The following is an 18773-nucleotide window of genomic DNA, read 5'->3' as shown; positions in this document are numbered from 1 at the left end:
CCTCAGGCACTCCTACTGCCACATAAAAATAAAAACTCCCCCGTAGGCTAAAGAAGCATACACCAGCTCCACAGTTAGGGAGACTTGCAGATGCAAGACCATTATCTGCAAACTTTCAAAAACAAAAGGGCAGACTAAGGTTGATTCGGGATAATCAGAAGAAAAATCTAAAGGGAGGGACTGCAGAGAGAAACTGGAGGGCAAGAAAATAGCAATAGAACATCACCCTTTGAGTAATAGCAAGGAACAGCGGGAATTCAGTATTTACTAAGGGTCTACCAGGACCCAGACATTTGGGGGATTCAAAGACCTGGGCGGGGGTGCGGGGGGGGGGGGTGGTTACTACCAGGATAAGACCCAGGCCTGCAGCCTGCTGTGTATTATTTCATTCTAGTTAGGAAAATTAAGCAGGGAATTTAAAATTTTGTGGAGCCTTTTAAGTGTGGAGGAGGATTTGTTAAGGGAGGCAAAGGCAGTTTAAGCTAGTTATTTTGGGGGGCAAAAATCAACACATTTTTATAGCTGTTCGTTTGGAACTCAAATCAAAGGAGGTGTCTTAGGTTTTACACCACCGCGTCAACGCTTTCTCTTTTTATCTTAAAGCCTGAAAATGCTCAAGACCAGCTTTGGAGCAGAGCCAGAAAGTCCCAAAAGGAGATGAGTACTGGCTAAATCTGTTCGGTCACCTCCACAAGTCCAGCCAGCCCAGAAAGCCTAGTCCGAGCAGCAAGAAAAGAAATGCTAATTATACCTTGGGGGCTGGGGAGTAGGGGTGGGGGAGGGGGGTGGACGAAGGCGAAGCTGTGTTCTGTCAGGGAACCACCAGGGGAGAGCCTCTCTGCTTAAGCCATAAGGCTCCAAGTCTACATGTGATGGGCAGGCAGGAGAGCTCTGCAAGGGGAAAAGACGGCTTCAAGAAATAGAAGAGGGAAAGCACTGAATGGGGAAGCAGTGAGGTACAAAGGTGAACTGATCGTAATAAAACGTTTAGCAAGATCCCTGGCACAAAGCGAATATTTGGGAGTGAGCCAGCTCTCGTTAACATCGCGATTGCTATCACAACAGCACTTCACCGTACAGACCAGAAGATAATTCTATTTGTAGCCCACTTTTACGACGTCTAAAAGCAACTCGAAATGAATGGCCAGTGTATTTCCAAAAAACGTAAGGATACAAGATCAAATCCCACCAGCTTTGGCTGTGAAAGCCCCAGCGCCTCTGAGTTAGAGAGCTGGCTGTGTCACTTGTCAGTTGCATGACCTTGGACGCGGCATTTCGCCTTTCCATGCCTCAGTTTCCTTGACTACAAAGTGGGCTTTACACAAACCTGGGTCCTGGGGTCCCAGGAGAGAGGGATACCTCTGTGGCTTTGGGAAGAAACCCACCGAAGGCGAGTCCAGGCCCCTGTCAAAACTCTCTGGGCTGTGAGGGGCAGGTGGATGCTCAGCTCTAGGAGCTCCGAGCTATGCCGCGAAAGGCGGAAAAGGGGTGACAGCCTCAGGGGGTCCCAGCGACGGAGGGTGCAGGCCTCTGGAGCGAGGTTCGACCCCAACAGGACACACGCTGCCCCCCGCAAGTTAGGCACCGGCAGAGGCGCGGGAGGCCGGGCTGAACGCGCAAGGCGCGGGGGGGCTCGGAGAAGGCCGACCGCGAGGACTCGGGGCTTGCCTCGTGGACATCGGTCCGCAGAGAACAGAGGAGCGATACCCGGGCGTACCGCGCCGCGCGCCCTCCGTCCGCTGTGGTAGAGACGCTCACTCACCTGAAGCGCTAGCGCGGGCCGTCAATCTACAGCAGCAGCAGCAACAGCAGCAGCACCAGCAAGGAGGGGCGGGGGAAGGGGCTGCGCTGCGCAGGCGCGCTGAGAATGCCGGGGATTTACGCCTGCGCAAAGTACCTCCTTACACTAGGAACTACAGAAAAGATGGTGGCCAGGCTTGCAGTGCCTAGCAGCGCCATCTTGACAGTAGTTTTTCTTCTTGCGGTGTCCCAGAGGCTGTTTCTGAGAACTGCCTGGAAGGGATGTGAAATGCTCACTCTGCACACACCCTATCACTCCTTCATGGTTAAATTATTAGTAAGCCCTTATGGGCTGTAGTATACTTGTTTTAACAAGGTTTAAAGCTACACTCGAGATCATCTGGCACTCCTGACCCTCAGGGATCAAATTCCGAGTCCTCTTCCATCTCTTACAAATGGCAGCCATATCATTTGCTTTCTTGAGTAGAACATGAAAGTTACGCCACAAAGAAACGACTGAACATGTCAATGACTCAACAATTTAAGATGTTCATTGTTAATTGTGCATGTGTGTGTACGTGTAGGGCAGTGATGTGCATATAAATGCAGATTTCCACTAGAGCCGGAGCTACAAAATATTGAGATGTGGAGGATTAGACATGAATTCCAGTCCTCTGCAAGAACAGTGCACGCTCTAAAACTCTAAGTCATCTCTCCAGACTAGAATCAAATTGTGGCCTGCATGTGCTGGCAACTTTTATGTCAGTTTGAAATAAAGCAGTCATTTGGGAAGAGAATCTCAGTTCAGAAAATGTCCCCAGCAAATTGGCCTGTGTAGTGTATTTTCTTAATGACTGATATGGGAGATCCCATCTTACTATGGGTAGGTGGCCCTGAACGGTGTAACAAATCAGGTTGAACAATCCACGAGAGAACAAGCTGGAAAACAGCAATCCCCTATGACATGTGGGTTGGTACATGGTTGGGAGTTGAGAGATCTTTTCACAGGGGTTACATATCAGAAATTTTATCTGATTCATAACAGTAGTAAATTAGTTATGAAGAGCAAAATAATTTTGTGGCTGGTGTTCACCACAACATGTGGAACTTATGTTATTAAAGGGTCGTAGTATTAGGTAGGTTAAGAACTCCCTATGGCCCATTGTCAGTTTCTACCGTCTTCCCTCAGTGAAACGTTTACCTACAAGTGTAAGATGAAACAAGGCCAGGCCAGACCCAAGCCAATGTGAATGAAGGCAAAAACCATAATTGACAGCCTTTAATTACATGATTTATATTTAATTGTTAACATTTACAAAGTACTGACTTGGTGCCAGTTTACCTTCCATACATATTGGCTAAATTAGAAAACTTTTCCAGGGTTCTGTAAATGACACAGAAAGCAAGGCCTCTCTCTAAAGCTGTGATAAGCGGAAACAATGCTTGGGCTCAGCACCACTGAGACAGGCTAACACATCCACTGGTCTAGAAGCTGCTGTACAGCCAAGAGCCTGCAACTCCTGACCTCTTGCTTCTACTTCTTGGGTGCTGAGATCTAAGTTTTCATGCTTTGCTTTTTTAATGTTCTAGTCATTTTAAGTTGTTGAAGACACCAAACACATTACCCGTCTTCCAGTTTGTACACTTACAAATGTGTTAGAATATAAGAAAATGGAGGAAGGCAGTCACCTTTGAAGACAGATGACTTTGGACAGAATTAACTGAAATGAAGACACGTTACAAAGTCTATACTCTTTAGTAGACTTCTCTGCTCTTGAAACAACAGTCAGTAATACCATCTTTATCTCTGGTGTGGGTTTTCACAAGATGACCAGTGAATTCCTGATAAGGAGACTTTGTGAACACAGTCTCTTTCCAGAGGTCAGGGGTCAGGTAGCTCTAGGTCTTGGAGATGGCATCAAAGGCAGCCTTGGCTGAAGTGTAGCAGTCATCTATACAGGTCATCATCAGTAGCTTCTTCATCATGGAGCAATGCCTCTGGAGGCAGGGAAGAGATGCACAGAACTGCAGCAGCCTCCCACCTTGCATGGAACAGTGTGGGGCTTGGCAACATTGTTCCCCCAGTAGCCTCTCTGCACAGGGACAATGGTCTCCTCCAAAAATGTATCTTCATGTCCTTAACCAGACGGCCCAGTTTAGTGATGGGGATCTACTCCTTGTCTTCAACTTTACTTCCATAATCCTCAAGGCCTCAACCACAACCACCGCTGTATCTTCCATAGAAGCCGCTGCAGCCTCCTAATCCTGAGCCCCTGGGTCCTCCATCTGCACTGGCTTCATCAAGCATTTGATGTTTTCCCAAAGTTACAGTTACAATGCTTTTGGCCTTAGCTTAGGCTGGTTCCACAGCTAGCTTGTAACTTATCTTAGCACACTTATACTCTATGTCTGCTGAATGGCTGGTTACCATGCTCCAGTTTCATAAGGCTCACTTTGGAACATCCTCTTTCTGGATGTTCCACTTTACTATCCTGCCTTTTGCTATAGGCCATAGGCTTTATATTTTAACCAATCAGAAGGTGCTTTAGGAAAGCAATGAAGGGCAGAGACACATCATCGTATAGTGTTCAAAAATGTCACTCCAACTAGGCATAACTTAAATTTATTTTTTTTAATTTATTTATTTATTGCATATATGTGAGTACACTGTTGCTTTCTTAAGACACACCAGAAGAGGGCATCGGCTCCTCATTGCAGATGTGGGTGCTGGGAATTGAACTTAAAACCTCTGGAAGCAGTCAGTGCTCTTATCTGCTGAGCCATCTCTCCAGGGCCTTAAATTTATTTATAATCCAGAAAAATATGTTATCTGCTTGAGTTCTCCATATGGTATTCCAAATTAGATATTAACTTTCTCGCCTCATTAATTACTGTCTACTCACTTTTAAATCTTCAACAACATATTCGGCTAGGCTTTTACTCTTTAAACAAGTCCTTACAGCAGCCTTCTAATGTTCTAGATAAGAGCTTAAGTAACTATCTCAGTCACAGGAAATGACAACACACAGTTTGTAAAATATAGCTCATAGGGCTTTTATGTTCCATGTGCCATTAAGTAACTAGAACGTAAAAAAACAAAACCCAAACCCCACAGGAACTGAAGATGAGGCTCATGAGAGTATGTCCCTAGCACTCACAAAGTCCTGGGTTCAGTTCTTAGGGAGGCATGGGAGAATTCCCAAAGTGGGTGGGGGGAATTGTCTCAACCCTTTCTTGTCATAAATTTAGATTTCAGGAAGTCGATTCAGTATTAAAAACTAAAGCACTCTACAGACATTAGGACACTTCAGAAAACCAGCATTTTGTAAAGTTTCCCCACCCATCCGTTATGTGACACCATCCTATAACCGGCCTTCAGACCCACACTCAAACTTTAGCATTGGTCTTTTATGAGGACAACCCACCTTGGCCCCTAAAATATTTCCTTAAGGTTGGTTCTAGATGTCTTTAGATTGTTTTATGGGATGAAAAGCGCCGACCATGAGGATACTTAAGAGTAATGGGAGACTGGTTCTGAAGGTCATTTTAAGCATCTTGCACACTACTACAAAAGTGTCTTTTTTTGTTTTTGTTGTTTTTTACTAAAGTGTCCTTAACACACTCTCCTGGATACATACATGCTGCCACGCAGAAACAGTGGAAGAGCTGGAGAGCTGGGACTGTCCAGCTGACTGCTTTGAAGTAAGATCCCTCACAGGATCCTGATCACTGGGTGGGAGATGAGCTCTGTTGGTGGAGACTGAGCAGTTTTCGAGCAGGTGAAGAATCCAACTGTTCCATACTTTTCTTCTCTGCAGAGGAAAGGAGCCAATAGATACATTTCAATTAAATTCACACAAAATGTATTGGACAGTGTGCCAGACAGTGAAGGGTAGTAAATGACACATGAAGTCTTTGTCCCCAAGGAGATGGCAGTCTAGTAGAAAAGCCAGCATGGTGTGACAAATAAAGACAATGGCTGGGGGAAGCCGGGGAAAACAATGGGAGAGCATCCACAGTTTTACTTCATACGTCCTTGAAAACTAAAGCCGTCAAAACACTGGGTATCTTCATGGAGTGCATCTATGAAATTTACATGGAAGCACTTCCTATCAACATTTGACTTCCTGTGGGAAGTAAAACCCGTTTAAGGACCTTACGTCTGGAAAGACAGAGCCTACCCTCAAGGGAACCACTTACTGAGCTGTCCTGACACCTCCTGGAGGTACTGAGTAGTTTCATCTACGAAGGCTTGCAGCTGCTTCACTGATCCTTGTAGCTCATCCATCTGCAGAGAAAAGGCCAGTGTGAGCTGCAGGGATCCCGATTCCCTGCACTGCCAAGCCAGCTCCTTCCTGCTTTGGGGCTCTATGCCCTGCTTTTTCAGCCTGAAATGCTTATGCCAGACATTCTCTCTTGGCACCCCTGAAACACACCCCACATCCTGCTCTATACCCCAAGAGACTGACCCCCAAACCTCTACCCATAAGATGCCAGGTCCTCTAGGTTGTGTTTGAGTGTAACGACAAGGGGACACTACTAGTCACCGTATGTAAAACAGCAGCCCTGCTCCTCCCGTACTCTCCGTTCCTATTACTGTGTTGTTAGTACCTAACATCTTTAAGATTTTTCAGGTTTTCCTAAGGTAAAGATATTGATATGCTCTTTTAACCTCCAAAGCTTATGCTTGCATCTGGAGTATCCTCGGAGGTTATACTTTAAAAGGCTTAGTTGCTGCTACTCAAGTGTTACCACCATGAGGCAACAGGACCTTCAGGAGTAACCTTGAAGGGGCTGTTAGGATCTGACTCTCACTCCTTCCCTCTTTTTCTCAGCCATCTTCATGAGGAGAGCAATATCCTTAGTCACATGTTCCCATCACAGTCTATTGCATGGCCGCAGGTCCAAATCAACAGGGTTTAAGCAACCGTGGACTAAAACTAGCAACCAAAATAATCCATTCCTTCTTACATGTCACTTCCAATCTTGTCACAATGTCATAATGCTAAAGAAGATGACGAGTCTGGAAATGGAGGTAATCAACCTAGAAGCTTGAAGCAACTTACTACTAATTCCACATAGGCAAAGACGTCGTTCTGACTCTGTAGTATTTTCTGGTAGTCGGGCTTCGTACAAAGAACTTCCTTCTGGGAAGACTTGAGGTAGAATGCAGGATCCACCTTGACTTCAGTGGATTCTCTAAAAACAAAACAAAAACAAAATTAATAATCATTTCCTGGAAACAATATAAGAAAGCTTTTGAGAGTGAAACACTGCCCCCCTCAAAAATCATGTTCCTCAAAGCCTTTTTATATCACTTCTGTAATTAGGGTTGCACTTAACATTTTTAATATTATTTATTTTATGTATGTGATTACACTGTAGCTGTCTTCAGACACACCAGAAGAGGGTATCAGATCCCATTACAGATGGATGTGAGACACCATGTGGTTGCTGGGAATTGAACTCAGGACCTCTGGGAGAGCAGCCAGTGCTTTTAACCACTAAGCCATCTCTCCAGCCCTCACCTACTATCTTATAGTTGGCTTTGCAGTTGAGATTTAGTTGGGGAAAAGAAGCTTTCAAATGCCTGCTGAGATGTTTGTGATGCTACACTCAGAATCCTAGCAACCGGGAAGCTGAGACAGGAGGACTGTGACTCTGAGGCCCATCTGGGGAGCTGAAACTACCCATCGCTGCCTTATGAGACCATATTTTAAATGAACAAAACTAGTTCAGAAGCTAAATGAACCAAATTCTAGTGCTTTCCCATGTACCTGACTTAACTACCAAAGATGGCCTCTCACAGTTTCTACTTCCTGTGCCATTCCCTACACGCTGTCTATTTTCACTAAGGCCAAGGGACTCTGCTATCTACCACTCAAAACCGTTGCTGGTACAACGTGAACCAGGTGAACAGGTGCAAGATGGCTCTGTGCACGTTCCCGAGCATTGTGAACAGTGGCCAAAACCACAACCTAGAAGCAGTTCCGTTCTGGGTCCTCCCTTTGCACCAGGAACAGACACTTTAAACTGACTGAAGTAAGATAACAGATTCAACACTCAATCTATACAAATGGACTTGAAAGAAACTTAGGTCAAACTCCACAAAGTAAAAAAAAAAAAAAAAAAAAAAAAAAAAAAAAAAAGACAGTGGCTCCTTTCCAGTTCTCTGGTCTAACCTGGGCATCTCTTCAGGTGGAGCCTCGTTCTGGTACTTCTCCAAGAGCCGATCCCAGGCCTGACTCTCTAAAGAAAACCTGTGGAATTTGAGAAGGGAAATTTAGTTAACTTTCAGTCACATTTGTAATCACTCAGGGCAACAGTAAGTACTTTAGGCATATAATCTGGTTATAAAATGCATTAAAAACTCGTTAAAGGATTAGAAAGCTCAACTGGTTCAGAGCATATTAATATAATCAAGTAATACACAAGTTGTTAAAATCAAATTAACACTCTTATTTCCTAGACTCCACCCTATCAAACTGTCCATCAGGGCTGTTCATAAGCCTTGCAGCTTCTAAAGCAGACACACAAGTTCTGCCCACCACGTGCACCAAGCATGCGCTCAGGTTCTGTAATTTCCTGGAAGGAGAACAAAGTTCAGTTTCCCAGGGAAGGCTCCGTCCTTTCACTTACTTTTTTATATATTCTTTAACCTCTGCTACTGATGCTTCCAGCGAAAAATCTGGTGCTTTTCTGGAATACAGATGATATTATGGGATTACTCCGAATCCTCCATCAAACACTTGCTTTAATGAGTTACATAACCTTAATAGCACAAAAATATATTTGTTATTTTTTATGGTTCAGAAAAGGTGCTTGGGGGAGGGGGTACAACACAACATCTACTCTGTACTCACAAAAGCTAAGTAGTTTTAAAGTCTGTTTTTCTCATCAATTCTCATTCATATCATGGAGATTAATCTTTCTAAAGATAGTTCTTTACTCTTCCTCCTTAGCTTTAAAAGTCCATGACTACAGCAAACAGAATTAAAAAGCAAACCTAGTAACTTGGTTCTTTCTTTGTTTTTTAAGATTTACTTATTTAAGTACACTGTAGAAGAGGGCATTGGATCCCATTACAGATGGTTGTGAGCCACCATGTGGTTGCTGGGATTTGAACTCAGGACCTCTGGAAGAGCAGTCAGTGCTCTTAACGGCTGACCCATCTCTCCAGCCCATAACTTGGTTCCTAAGACTGTTGTGACTCCTCACAGCGCAGCAATCTCTCATGGCTCAGCTCAATTAGATGAGTCTCTCTAACAGAAAAGAAGTAGAAACTGAAACTGCCTAACTACGGAGACATTCGTGGCTTTCTCCATGGTAAAGACACATTAGCAGTGGCAAATGAAATTTTGTTTGTGTACCAAGGCATGTGGACAGTACTTCCAGCAGAGATGCAGAAGCCTGTGCTTAAACACACAAAGAGGTTTTGTTGGGCCAATATATTTCATGTCTGATTAGAAATGTCACTCTCAAGAACTTGTGGAAGGGAAGACATTGCATGAATTCCAAATTCAGATCAAGTGCGGGACTTGTTCCAGGGTGGAGTTAGAAGTTGTGATGAAAGCCCTACCCTTGAAGGATCACCAAGGGGATGATACCTTATTAACATAAATTCTACTTATTACTACTAGTGTGTGTTTATGTGTGCGTATGATACAGTGTATGTAGAAGTAACAACTTTTAACAATGAATTCCCTTCCTTAAACCAAATGAGGCATAGATAAAATGAGGTCATCAGCTTGCCCAGTCAGAGCGCTTACCTTTCCCCAACCAGCCACCTTGCCAGTCCACTCTGCTAATATTCTGGCTTGCCAAGAGAACTGGCATATAAGCTGCCCCTGCACCAGAGACCTAAGGAATGGTCCCCTCAATCTTCCCACAGCTGTCCCCTTCCACTACCCAGGTCTTTTGTGTTCCGGTCCCAAAGGGAAACCATGAGGGTCCTCCTCCCTTCATCACTATCCTGCCTGCTGGCTTCCTGGATTATCACTAGCTGAGACTGAATTTCCTGTGTTATGTTCTCTAATACAAATATGACAAATGGGACTTGACTTGTCACTACATCCCCTTCATCATCTGGAGGAGCCTGGTACAGGATGAGCACAGCAGCTTATACCTCTAATCCCAACATGTGGACGGTGGATGCAGTAGGTTTACCAAAAGCTTGAGGCCAATCTAGACTACCGAGACCCTATCTCAAGAAAGCAAAAATAAATAATTATACAGTGTGGCGGAACATAGGTGCTGGACAGACTTATGTAAGCAATGGTTTAATTATAATCAAGTTTTAACTCAGTTATAATTAAGAACAGAAGGGGAATAGCGCTTACTCTTTTGAATCTTCAACAAAACATTTTTGTAGTGTTCCATCATTTCCCAGCTTGTCTATAAAGTGTTTCAGTTCTTCCGAAAGAGAAGATGCTAGAGAAGATAAATTTATTTCATAAAATAGACTACAAGTGTTTACAACATGTAGATGACAAAGATATTAAGGGGTTTCCTAGTCTAGGGTTTCCTATCCAATTCTGGCTCTCATTCACACAAAACAGTCATGTAAGTATGCAAAGATTTTATTTTGGGCTTGGAAGTTTAGCTCCATGGCGGAGAACTTTCCTAGCAAGTTCAAAGTCCTGGGTTTGGTACCCAGAACCCAGGGATGATTGTGATGGATTAAAAGGTACTGGCCCCCATGGGCTCCTATGTTTGAATACTTGGTCCCAGTTGGTGGAACTTTTGGGGGAAGGATTGGGGTGTGTGGTCTTGTTGAATGAAGTGTCTGTAGGGGTGGGTATTGAGGTTTCAAAAGACTAGTTCTATTACTCTCTGCCCTGCCTGCAGATCAAGATGTGAGCTCTCAGGTATTTCCGCCACCATGCCTTTGCACTGCCACCAAGATGTGAGCTCTCAGGTATTTCCGCCACCATGCCTTTGCACTGCCACCATGTACTCTGGTTCCCTGACACTGTAAGCCCAATTAAATACTTTCTTTTATAAGTTGCCATGGTCATGATATTTTATCACGGTAATAGAAAACTAACTATATATGTGTATGTGGGGTGGGGGTGGGGCAACAAAAATAAAAAGAAAACTATCCTTTTCTGAGACAGCTACATGGGAGGCATGTTAGACATAGACGGATACATAATTTCACTTTCCCCACCAGGCAACCTGAGGAGCTCATGGTGGTAAGGAACAACTTTTAACACCCTGGGGAACTGGTTTTAAAGAGGACACTGAAAACACTGGCTGGCTCCAAAGGAAGGAATGGGAAAAGTCAGAGACCTGTCTAGCTTAGCAACTCACCTTTTGCTCTAAAACATTCAAGGCTGAAGTCCTTAGTGCTCTTTAAGAAAGGTTCAAGTTTTTCAACAGAGAACTAAAAAAGAAAAAAAGAAGAAAGAGCTTTTTAGTACAACCAAAGTCTCCCAAGTAAGACGGTACGGCTTCTTGTTACTATGAACTTAATGATAAAACTACAGAGCCTAATTTTTTTGTCACTTTTTATATAGGTAAGTATATACGGAAAAATTCTGTTGTTCACTCTATATATTTTAAAAATATATTAATATACAAATGTATATATTTATATATGTTTATATACACACACATGAATGATACACTTTTTTTGTTTCTTTCTTGGAAATAGGGTTTCTCTGCATAGCCCAGGCTGTCCTTGAACTCAGATCTACCTGTAAGGTAAGTTCTACCACACCTGGCTTATGTTTTGATTTTTAACTCAGGGAAAACAATGGTCATTTAATTCACACAAATTACTTGCTCATCTAAACAGTCAGAAGCACCTATGCCATAAAACACAAGGCAAACATGCTTCTCACACTGGTCTAGCATGTCTAGCCCTGAAATATCTACAGTAACTGATTTTGACCTCTCTCCACCTGAAATTCCCAACACTTGCTGCCAATGAGTAAGATACTGGGAAGCCCCTCAGCTGCTCCACTCAGCTGCCCAGGTGAGAACTGGCTTTTAAATCAACCCCCAGCACGGCAAAGCATCGTTTCCTGGGTCCCTCACTGATACTGGCATCTCCCTGAAGCTGTGACACTTAGAGATAACACCACTTAGGGTCCCTGAAACTCTTACCTGGAAGCTGGAGAGCAGGAGGGAGCCAAGACGTTGGCTTTGTTCTAACTCCAAACTGATTTCCCTGCTGAGCTCTGACGGAAAACCACGCATTCAATGAACGTCAAACTTAAGTCAGCCAGACGACAAAACTGAACCACCTCCTCCCTCTCCAAGTAACCCAGCCTAAGGCAATCTGCCTTCGGGGGAAGAACAGAATTCTAATTTTTCCAGGCTCACTGAGGAATGAAGTGGACACTTTCATGCATCTGAAATTTCAAGTGTTAATCGGATCTTTTCATGTATTAAAATCTTCTTTTATTTAACAAAGTAACTGACAATATCATAATGAAAAACTGCTTTGAATGTCAATTAAAAACAAACAAGGCAGATCAAAATAATTTAGACTAGTGGTGGCAGCACAAATGCCTTTAACCCCAGCACTTGGGAGCAGAGGCAGGAGGATCTCTGTGAACTGAAGGCCAGCTTGGTCTACAGGTCAAGTTCTAGGACAGGGCTACACGGAAAAACCTTTTCTTAGAAGGCATTTGTATAACAGGCACTGCAATGTGCTTTAGCACATAATCCAAAGAGCTGTTTTCTGGGGTGGGGCTGTTGCTCGGTGGTTGAACCCTTGCCTTCATTGTGCATGGACTGAATCTTAACCTCAGCACTGAAAAGTAGAAATCATTTCTTAGAAACAATGTAAGCTCCACTTTACAAATGAAGAGACTCCATCAGGTAAGGAAAGTGGACTGTCGGCAGACAGGCTGAAGAAGCCATGCTTTAAGTCCAAGTGTGTCAGCAGGGGCTGTAGCATGCTGCCTGTGGTGAGCTAAGACCAGCAGCCAGTACCTGCTGAAACCTGCTCTCTAACACTCTTCTTCCCTGCTCTGCACGTCTCACTACAATCTTAAGGCAAATATCTTTTATTTATTTGGGTTTTTTGGAAACACAGTCTTAAACTATATCCCAGGCTGGTCTTAAACTTTTGGCAATCCTCCTGTATTGGACTCCAAAGTGCTGAGGTGAGGCAGGAATGGCCAAGCCTGGCACCGAGTCTATCTGCTAACAGACGGCAACACTGTGGTACCCAGGCTGCTTAGACACTTTGCTCAAGGCTGTACAGCAAGGCCTGCGAGTGGACTGGGAGATAGATGCTTTACGCAACCCTGAGTCACGGACCCAAACAACGGCACCCACTTAAAAATGATCACAAAGTTGGAAGTTGGCTTAATGAATTCATTCCCTTCAGCTGAAGGTCTTTCTGGCCATAAGCAAGGGAGCCTGGCCAGGTAGCCAGGGATACCAGAAAAAATTACTCATCTCGTTACATGGGTGAGTCCACCGATGCTGTGGATTGGGAATGGAGGCAGGGCCAGTCATGGACAGCACTTCCCTGCACCTCTGGGCAACAGAGCTCATGGCACTACGGCAGCAGTGTTTGGACTTGGCTGTTTTACTCAGATCCCTTCCAGACATGCAGCCACTTCAAAGGACAGTGGTGCTTCAAGAGAGATCCCCACAGCTTTAATGCCGAGGGTCTGCTAACTGCCAAGGGCTTATTTCCCCAGCTGACTGAGGAGTCAATACAAAGGAGGTGGAGCTTAGGCTCAAGCTAGACTTTTCTGCATTGCATCCTGTACTTTGATACTGACATATCAAGTCATTATAAACTTAGACAAAAGTCACAAATTACATTCAAATATGGCATCATCCCTAAAAACCATTTTACTTTTTGTTACTTTTTTTTTTTTTTTTTTTTTTTGGTTTTGGGAATTGAATGTGGGGCCTCAGGTACCATAAATATGTACCTCACCATTGAACTACATACCTATCCCCATTTAATGTATTTTTATGTGCATCTTCCTTCTGAGTCATTTCTAGTTCAAAAGGCTAGAATCAGGCAGGTTATCAACCCACTGGCCTTCTGTCCCACCTACAGAAGAAACTCAAATCCCTAGCATCCTAGATAGGATGACGTGTTAAACAATTCACAACCAGGATTTCTGTTCATGGCAGCTAATATGAATACAGCAATGAATACTAAATACTAACTAGGTGGGTGGCATCAGAATTTATAACCAAGAATGTGCAATGGGAATTATCTCCATTTTATAGGTAAGGAAACTGAGGCTCAAGGAGGTGATGTGTTCAAAGCCGCATTGCTAAAATATAGCCAGGTCCTGTCTACCTGCTACACTTTCTGACATTCGTTTCTCCATGCCTCTTAGACGAGCTGGGAATCCATTGCTTTATGTGCACAGCACCCCACCTGTGATGCCTGGGTGAAAGGGAGCCAAAGACTTCCGCCGGTTTGTTTCTTTCATGCTTGCTCGTCTCCAGGACTGCCTTCTCTCTTGATGACGGACAGACTGTTCTTGAGGGGACAAATGAAAGGTTCTCATCTGAGGTCCCTCCTGGTGGTCAGCACCACAACCTTCCCTCTCTCCAGGGCTCCAGCCAAGGTGGTTTGTTTCCTTTGAAATGCCTTGCGTCATCGTTTCGTGGCAGGCAGAGGACTGAGGCAATGCTTCCAAAGGCTTGAGACTTGCTGCTAATTGATGATCCCGAGTCTCGGACTTCGTTGGTTCCTGGTCTAGCATTTGTTATAGAAAAGTCAAAATATAAAATCAAACCTACCTCAGACACAAACCACAGAAAGTCTCTGCGCAAAGGGTGACAAACAGAAAATGCACATGCCCACGAGATGGCATACAGTTGGAATATCAGCTTCCTAGGAACCTAGGCAGGAGGGAAGGAGGAAGGAAACCTATTTCCCTGGTGATAGAAACACAGAGAAGGCCTTTTTGCAAATCCACACACCTGTGATTCCAAATCCACCAGGAGCCATTATGGCTCTGTGATAGTTCAGGAGCCTGAACCCAAAGCAAGAGGCACTGAATTTCACTGTAAAACTCACCTTCTGATTTGGTCACTGAAGTCATCCTGGATGAAAATAGGAAAAGAGGACAGTGAGGTCACCTGTTCTTCACACCCCAGCTCCAGTCTCACAGGCTATTCTATATCCCATAATAGGCCTTGTGCTTCAACGCCCTCACGTGCCCCCTCCAAGATCCTCAACAAGGATCACTGACTGCTGTCTTCAAGAACTCAGTACACAGAACCTATCTTGGCTCCTGATCCTGTTGAGTCACTAGTCCCCAGTTCTGATGGCGGGTATTAGGATCTTTGTTTTCCAAACTAGAAAACAAACAACCCCACATTATCGACTCAGATTCAGTCTCTCCAGATCCTGCCATTCCAGGAAAGCCTACTCTTAAATCTCTGCACACATTTGTCCAACCCATAAGGCAGACTCATCCTTCCCAACACTGCTTAAAGACAAAGTCACTTCTCTGTGGCAGATTTGGTGGCCACACATCTTTTCCTTTCCCATTCCCAGCATCTGTCACAGACAACAGACGAGAACAAAGGTATGTAAATCTCCTTCCCAAGACTTTTGAATGTGGAGGATGTTTGGTAAAGAAGAACAGATGGATGCAAGGACAAAGAAGGGTCCTTCAAGGAGCTAAATCACAACAATCCTTATGGCTGATCACAGACTCAAGCTTGGATAACAGACATTTAGGCGCTCATGAGCCTGTACACCTAACTGCCTTCTTACATCTTTATGCCATTCAACACGTTCCACAAGTCTGAGTAAGATACTGTATCAGGAGGCCCAGGTTCTGGAGGCAGCCAGTCCGGAGCACAGCAATGCAACCCGGGATGCCACCCCAGTCCTCTGTCCTGTCAGTGGTCACAATCTGGAGTCAGGGATGCCAGCGTGCCAGGGGAGAGAGGAGTGGCTTCAGGTGTCCTGTCAGGAAAACGTCTCCAAGCCCAGGGGCCTTGCAGCTGGGAGCGGAGGGTGGGGTTGGGCAGAGAAGCGGTTGAGGGGAGAGCGAACCACATCCGGGGAGATGTCTGCGACTTCCGAACCCCAGAGTGACACCAGTCCAGCCCAGATCCCCTCCCTCCGCTCCTGAAACAGTAAATCCAAGGTCACCTCTGCAGACTCGCGATCACCGCAGCGGATCCTCTCCCCCGTTAGTCCGGTTCCTGGTTCCGCGCCGCCCCAGCTACCTACGAAACTCCCGCCGAATAACTGCGCATGTGCGACCCGCGGCTTCCGCGCTCTCACGCACCACCGGCGCCTCCAGCGGAGCGCATGCGTACTGCAGTGTTCAACATTGCCGCCTTAATCCACCTTGTCCTGCTGTTCTCCCCCAGATCCCGATCGACCGCCTCTGCAGCTACACCCAGACCTGGGAATTGTCCTCTCCAAAGCAGCAGTTTGGTGACTTTTCCTTCCATAATCCCGCCCACGAAAGTCAGAGTCTGGTGATGTACTCCTGTTCCGGGCCATCGCTTTTCCATCTATCTCTTTGACTCCCAAGAGTGTAGACAGTGACTTTCTCCTAGGAAAACTGGAGCTCTGAGCTCAGTTTGTCCCTTGCCTACCTACTCCTGCACCATGGGCCCCTCCCATGGGCCCTTAAATACCCAGCAAAGTTCAAGCACACCCCTTGCCAGTGTTAAGACTGTAGGCCAACCCCACTGCCGCTACCCCATGCCAGTTCTTGCCTCTGCTCCTTAGTTCAAACACGCTTTTTGCTTGGAAAGCCTTTCCTTTCTCCTTCTACCCTTCTATGTTGACCCCAGATGTTCAGTGCTCCCAGGAGCCAAACCCGTGCCTGCTCCACTGTCTCATACCTGGGAGTATCTTCTTCAGGACAAGGTATAGAGGCAACAGAATGCCCCCATACATCAATGAAGTGATTTCTTTCAGATCTGAGCCTTGTGAATTGAGAGTAAGTAGTAAGATTCCAGAAGGCCACTTGTGGTTGGCATGGGCCTTTAATCCCAGTACTGGGTAGACAGAGGCAGGGATATCTCCCTCTGCCTTTGAGGCCATCCTGGTCTACACAGAAAGCTGCAGGCCAGCCAAGGAAACATAGTGAGACCCTGTCTCAAACGAAAGTTAAAAAAAAAGGTCCCCAAAGAAACAGAAGATGGCCAGCTGAAGCCTACTTTTGATGATTTTGGCCATTCTTCTGATGTAATTGTGGTCCCTTGCAAGCATTTTGGTAAAAGGTAGGAATGTGTATTTCAGAAGTTCCTACTCGGGTTGTAGAGATGGCTAAGTGGTTAAGAGCACTGACTGCCCTTCCCAAGTGTTCGGAGTTATGCCCAACCCTCACCTGCAAAGGGTTAGCTGAACTGCATGCCTTAACTTTGGGAAAACACACCTTCCTTTGCAATGCTAATTGGCCCAATCACAAGAATTTTATCTGGTCTAAATATCTAAGATGTGTGGTCACTTCTTGTGAAAGGAAAAGTCGCCAGGCACCAATGTTGTTAAAAGATGAAGTCACGGGGCATCAATGTTAGGGAAAGGATGTAGAGAGATATGAAAGTCGGGGGAGGGATATGGCCCATGGAGGTGCAGCAGGGCCTGGGAGCAAGGGAGATGCCTCTGGGGGGCCCAGGTTGGGAATCCCTACCCCTTGAGGGACCAGCCACACAATGATGATGGTATAGTACAGAATAGTTTATTCAAGTCATGGGAGAGTTAAGAGGGTAGTAGAGGCAGAGAGAGAGAGAGAGAGAGAGAGAGAGAGAGAGAGAGAGGAATAGTAGAATAGAGAGAGAGGAATAGAGGAGCAGAGTCTCCATGAGCACGTGGAGAGAGAGGGGGGAAGAGAAGGGGAAGAATAGGGATAGTTGGGAGAGCCAGGCTGCAAGAAAGCAAGAGAGATAGGAGGGGTCAAGCAGCCCCTTTTGTAGTGTCAGGTCACTGGGGCGGAGCATACCTGGCTATTGCCAGATAATTGAGGGGTGGGGTTTACAGAATCCCAACATCATGTTTGCTTTTGACTGGTTAAGGTATAAATATACTCCGCATGTCTAGGTCTTAGATTATTGGCTTATAAGCAATTGGGTATGATTAAAAATTTGTAACTTTGGTAACAAAAGTTTGTTTAAAATTAGTAACTTGATCAGAGTCATCCTAAACAACAACACATGGCATGAGCCACGTGTTTTCTATGGATACCCTAAACTTGGGATAATATTTTATGTAATTCTTGTTTGAGAAAACAGACTTAAAAGATACGATTTAAAATAATGAGGTATTAAAAGCTACTTCATCATGCATTCATATATAAGAACTTGCAGCCAAACTTTGTGGTGTAAAAGTAGTGAATTTGGTATTTTTTATAAAGAATAAATCATTTGCACTGTTTAAAAAAACTGGTTTTGCTTTTCTAAAATTGTGGTTATGCTCTAATGTTACAAAAGAAACTTAAAATTTATGGTAAAACTGCTGGTGTTCCATTGACTGCAGTTTGCAGTTTGATCACAGGCTCAGGATTTTAACTCACATATTTGTAATTGGGGAAAACATCAGGCAGGTAGAGATTGTTGCAGCTTTGAGAAGGGTTGATGAGGATGTGGAATTTAGGAGAGCATTACAGCCTGGCTTACCACCCCAGCAGCCGCCATTCCAAGATTTAAATTTTAAATAGATTTAAAAGATTGTTTTTATACTATTCCTTTGCGTTCTTGGGATTGTAAAAGGTTTGCATTTGGCTTGTCTGCTTGTGGTTTTTAAGAGCCCTTGAAGCAGTGGGTGTCTTTGAAAAGTTTAGCCTCAGGGAACGGCTGATGGTCTTCTATTGTTTTGCTTGTTTAAGTTGCGACTTAAAATCCTCAATGTTTACTGTTGTAGATGCTTTGTTAGCTAGAGTTTTTGCTTTTACAATGAGCTTTATTATCTTGGGGAGTGGTTGTTGCTCCAGAACAGGAGCCAAATAATTGGGTTATCAGTTATATCTTAGTCCCTCTCTACAGTTAACTGAGGGATGGGAAGTTTTGCAGAAAATACAGGAGAAGCAATTAGTTAACAACAGATATTATATAGACTAGCATCAATTGTT

General features: G+C 44.6%; 2 protein-coding genes across 3 annotated transcripts in view; both read right to left on the bottom strand.

Moving 5' to 3' along the window:
• NDRG3 (NDRG family member 3) overlaps positions 1-1835 on the bottom strand; it is a 59721-nt gene extending 57886 nt beyond the window's left edge. For both annotated transcript variants that reach the window (XM_080924757.1, XM_080924758.1), the window contains exon 1: positions 1763-1835. The gene's annotated coding sequence lies outside the window, so the exon portion shown is untranslated. The remainder of the gene's footprint in view (positions 1-1762) is intronic.
• A 3631-nt stretch (positions 1836-5466) lies between these two features.
• DSN1 (DSN1 component of MIS12 kinetochore complex) lies at positions 5467-14777 on the bottom strand (the record flags this gene model as incomplete). Its single annotated transcript, XM_080924744.1, has 10 exons — positions 5467-5552; positions 5941-6028; positions 6807-6939; positions 7893-8000; positions 8380-8439; positions 10080-10170; positions 11053-11125; positions 11851-11924; positions 14105-14428; positions 14753-14777. 10 exons carry the CDS (start codon positions 14775-14777, stop codon positions 5467-5469), a joined length of 1062 nt encoding a protein of 353 aa, XP_080780870.1.
• Positions 14778-18773: the final 3996 nt, after the last annotated feature.

The sequence above is a fragment of the Micromys minutus genome (assembly GCF_963924665.1).
Source record: "Micromys minutus genome assembly, chromosome: 11".
Lineage (NCBI taxonomy): Eukaryota > Metazoa > Chordata > Mammalia > Rodentia > Muridae > Micromys > Micromys minutus.
This window is presented reverse-complemented; position numbering and strand designations above follow the sequence as displayed.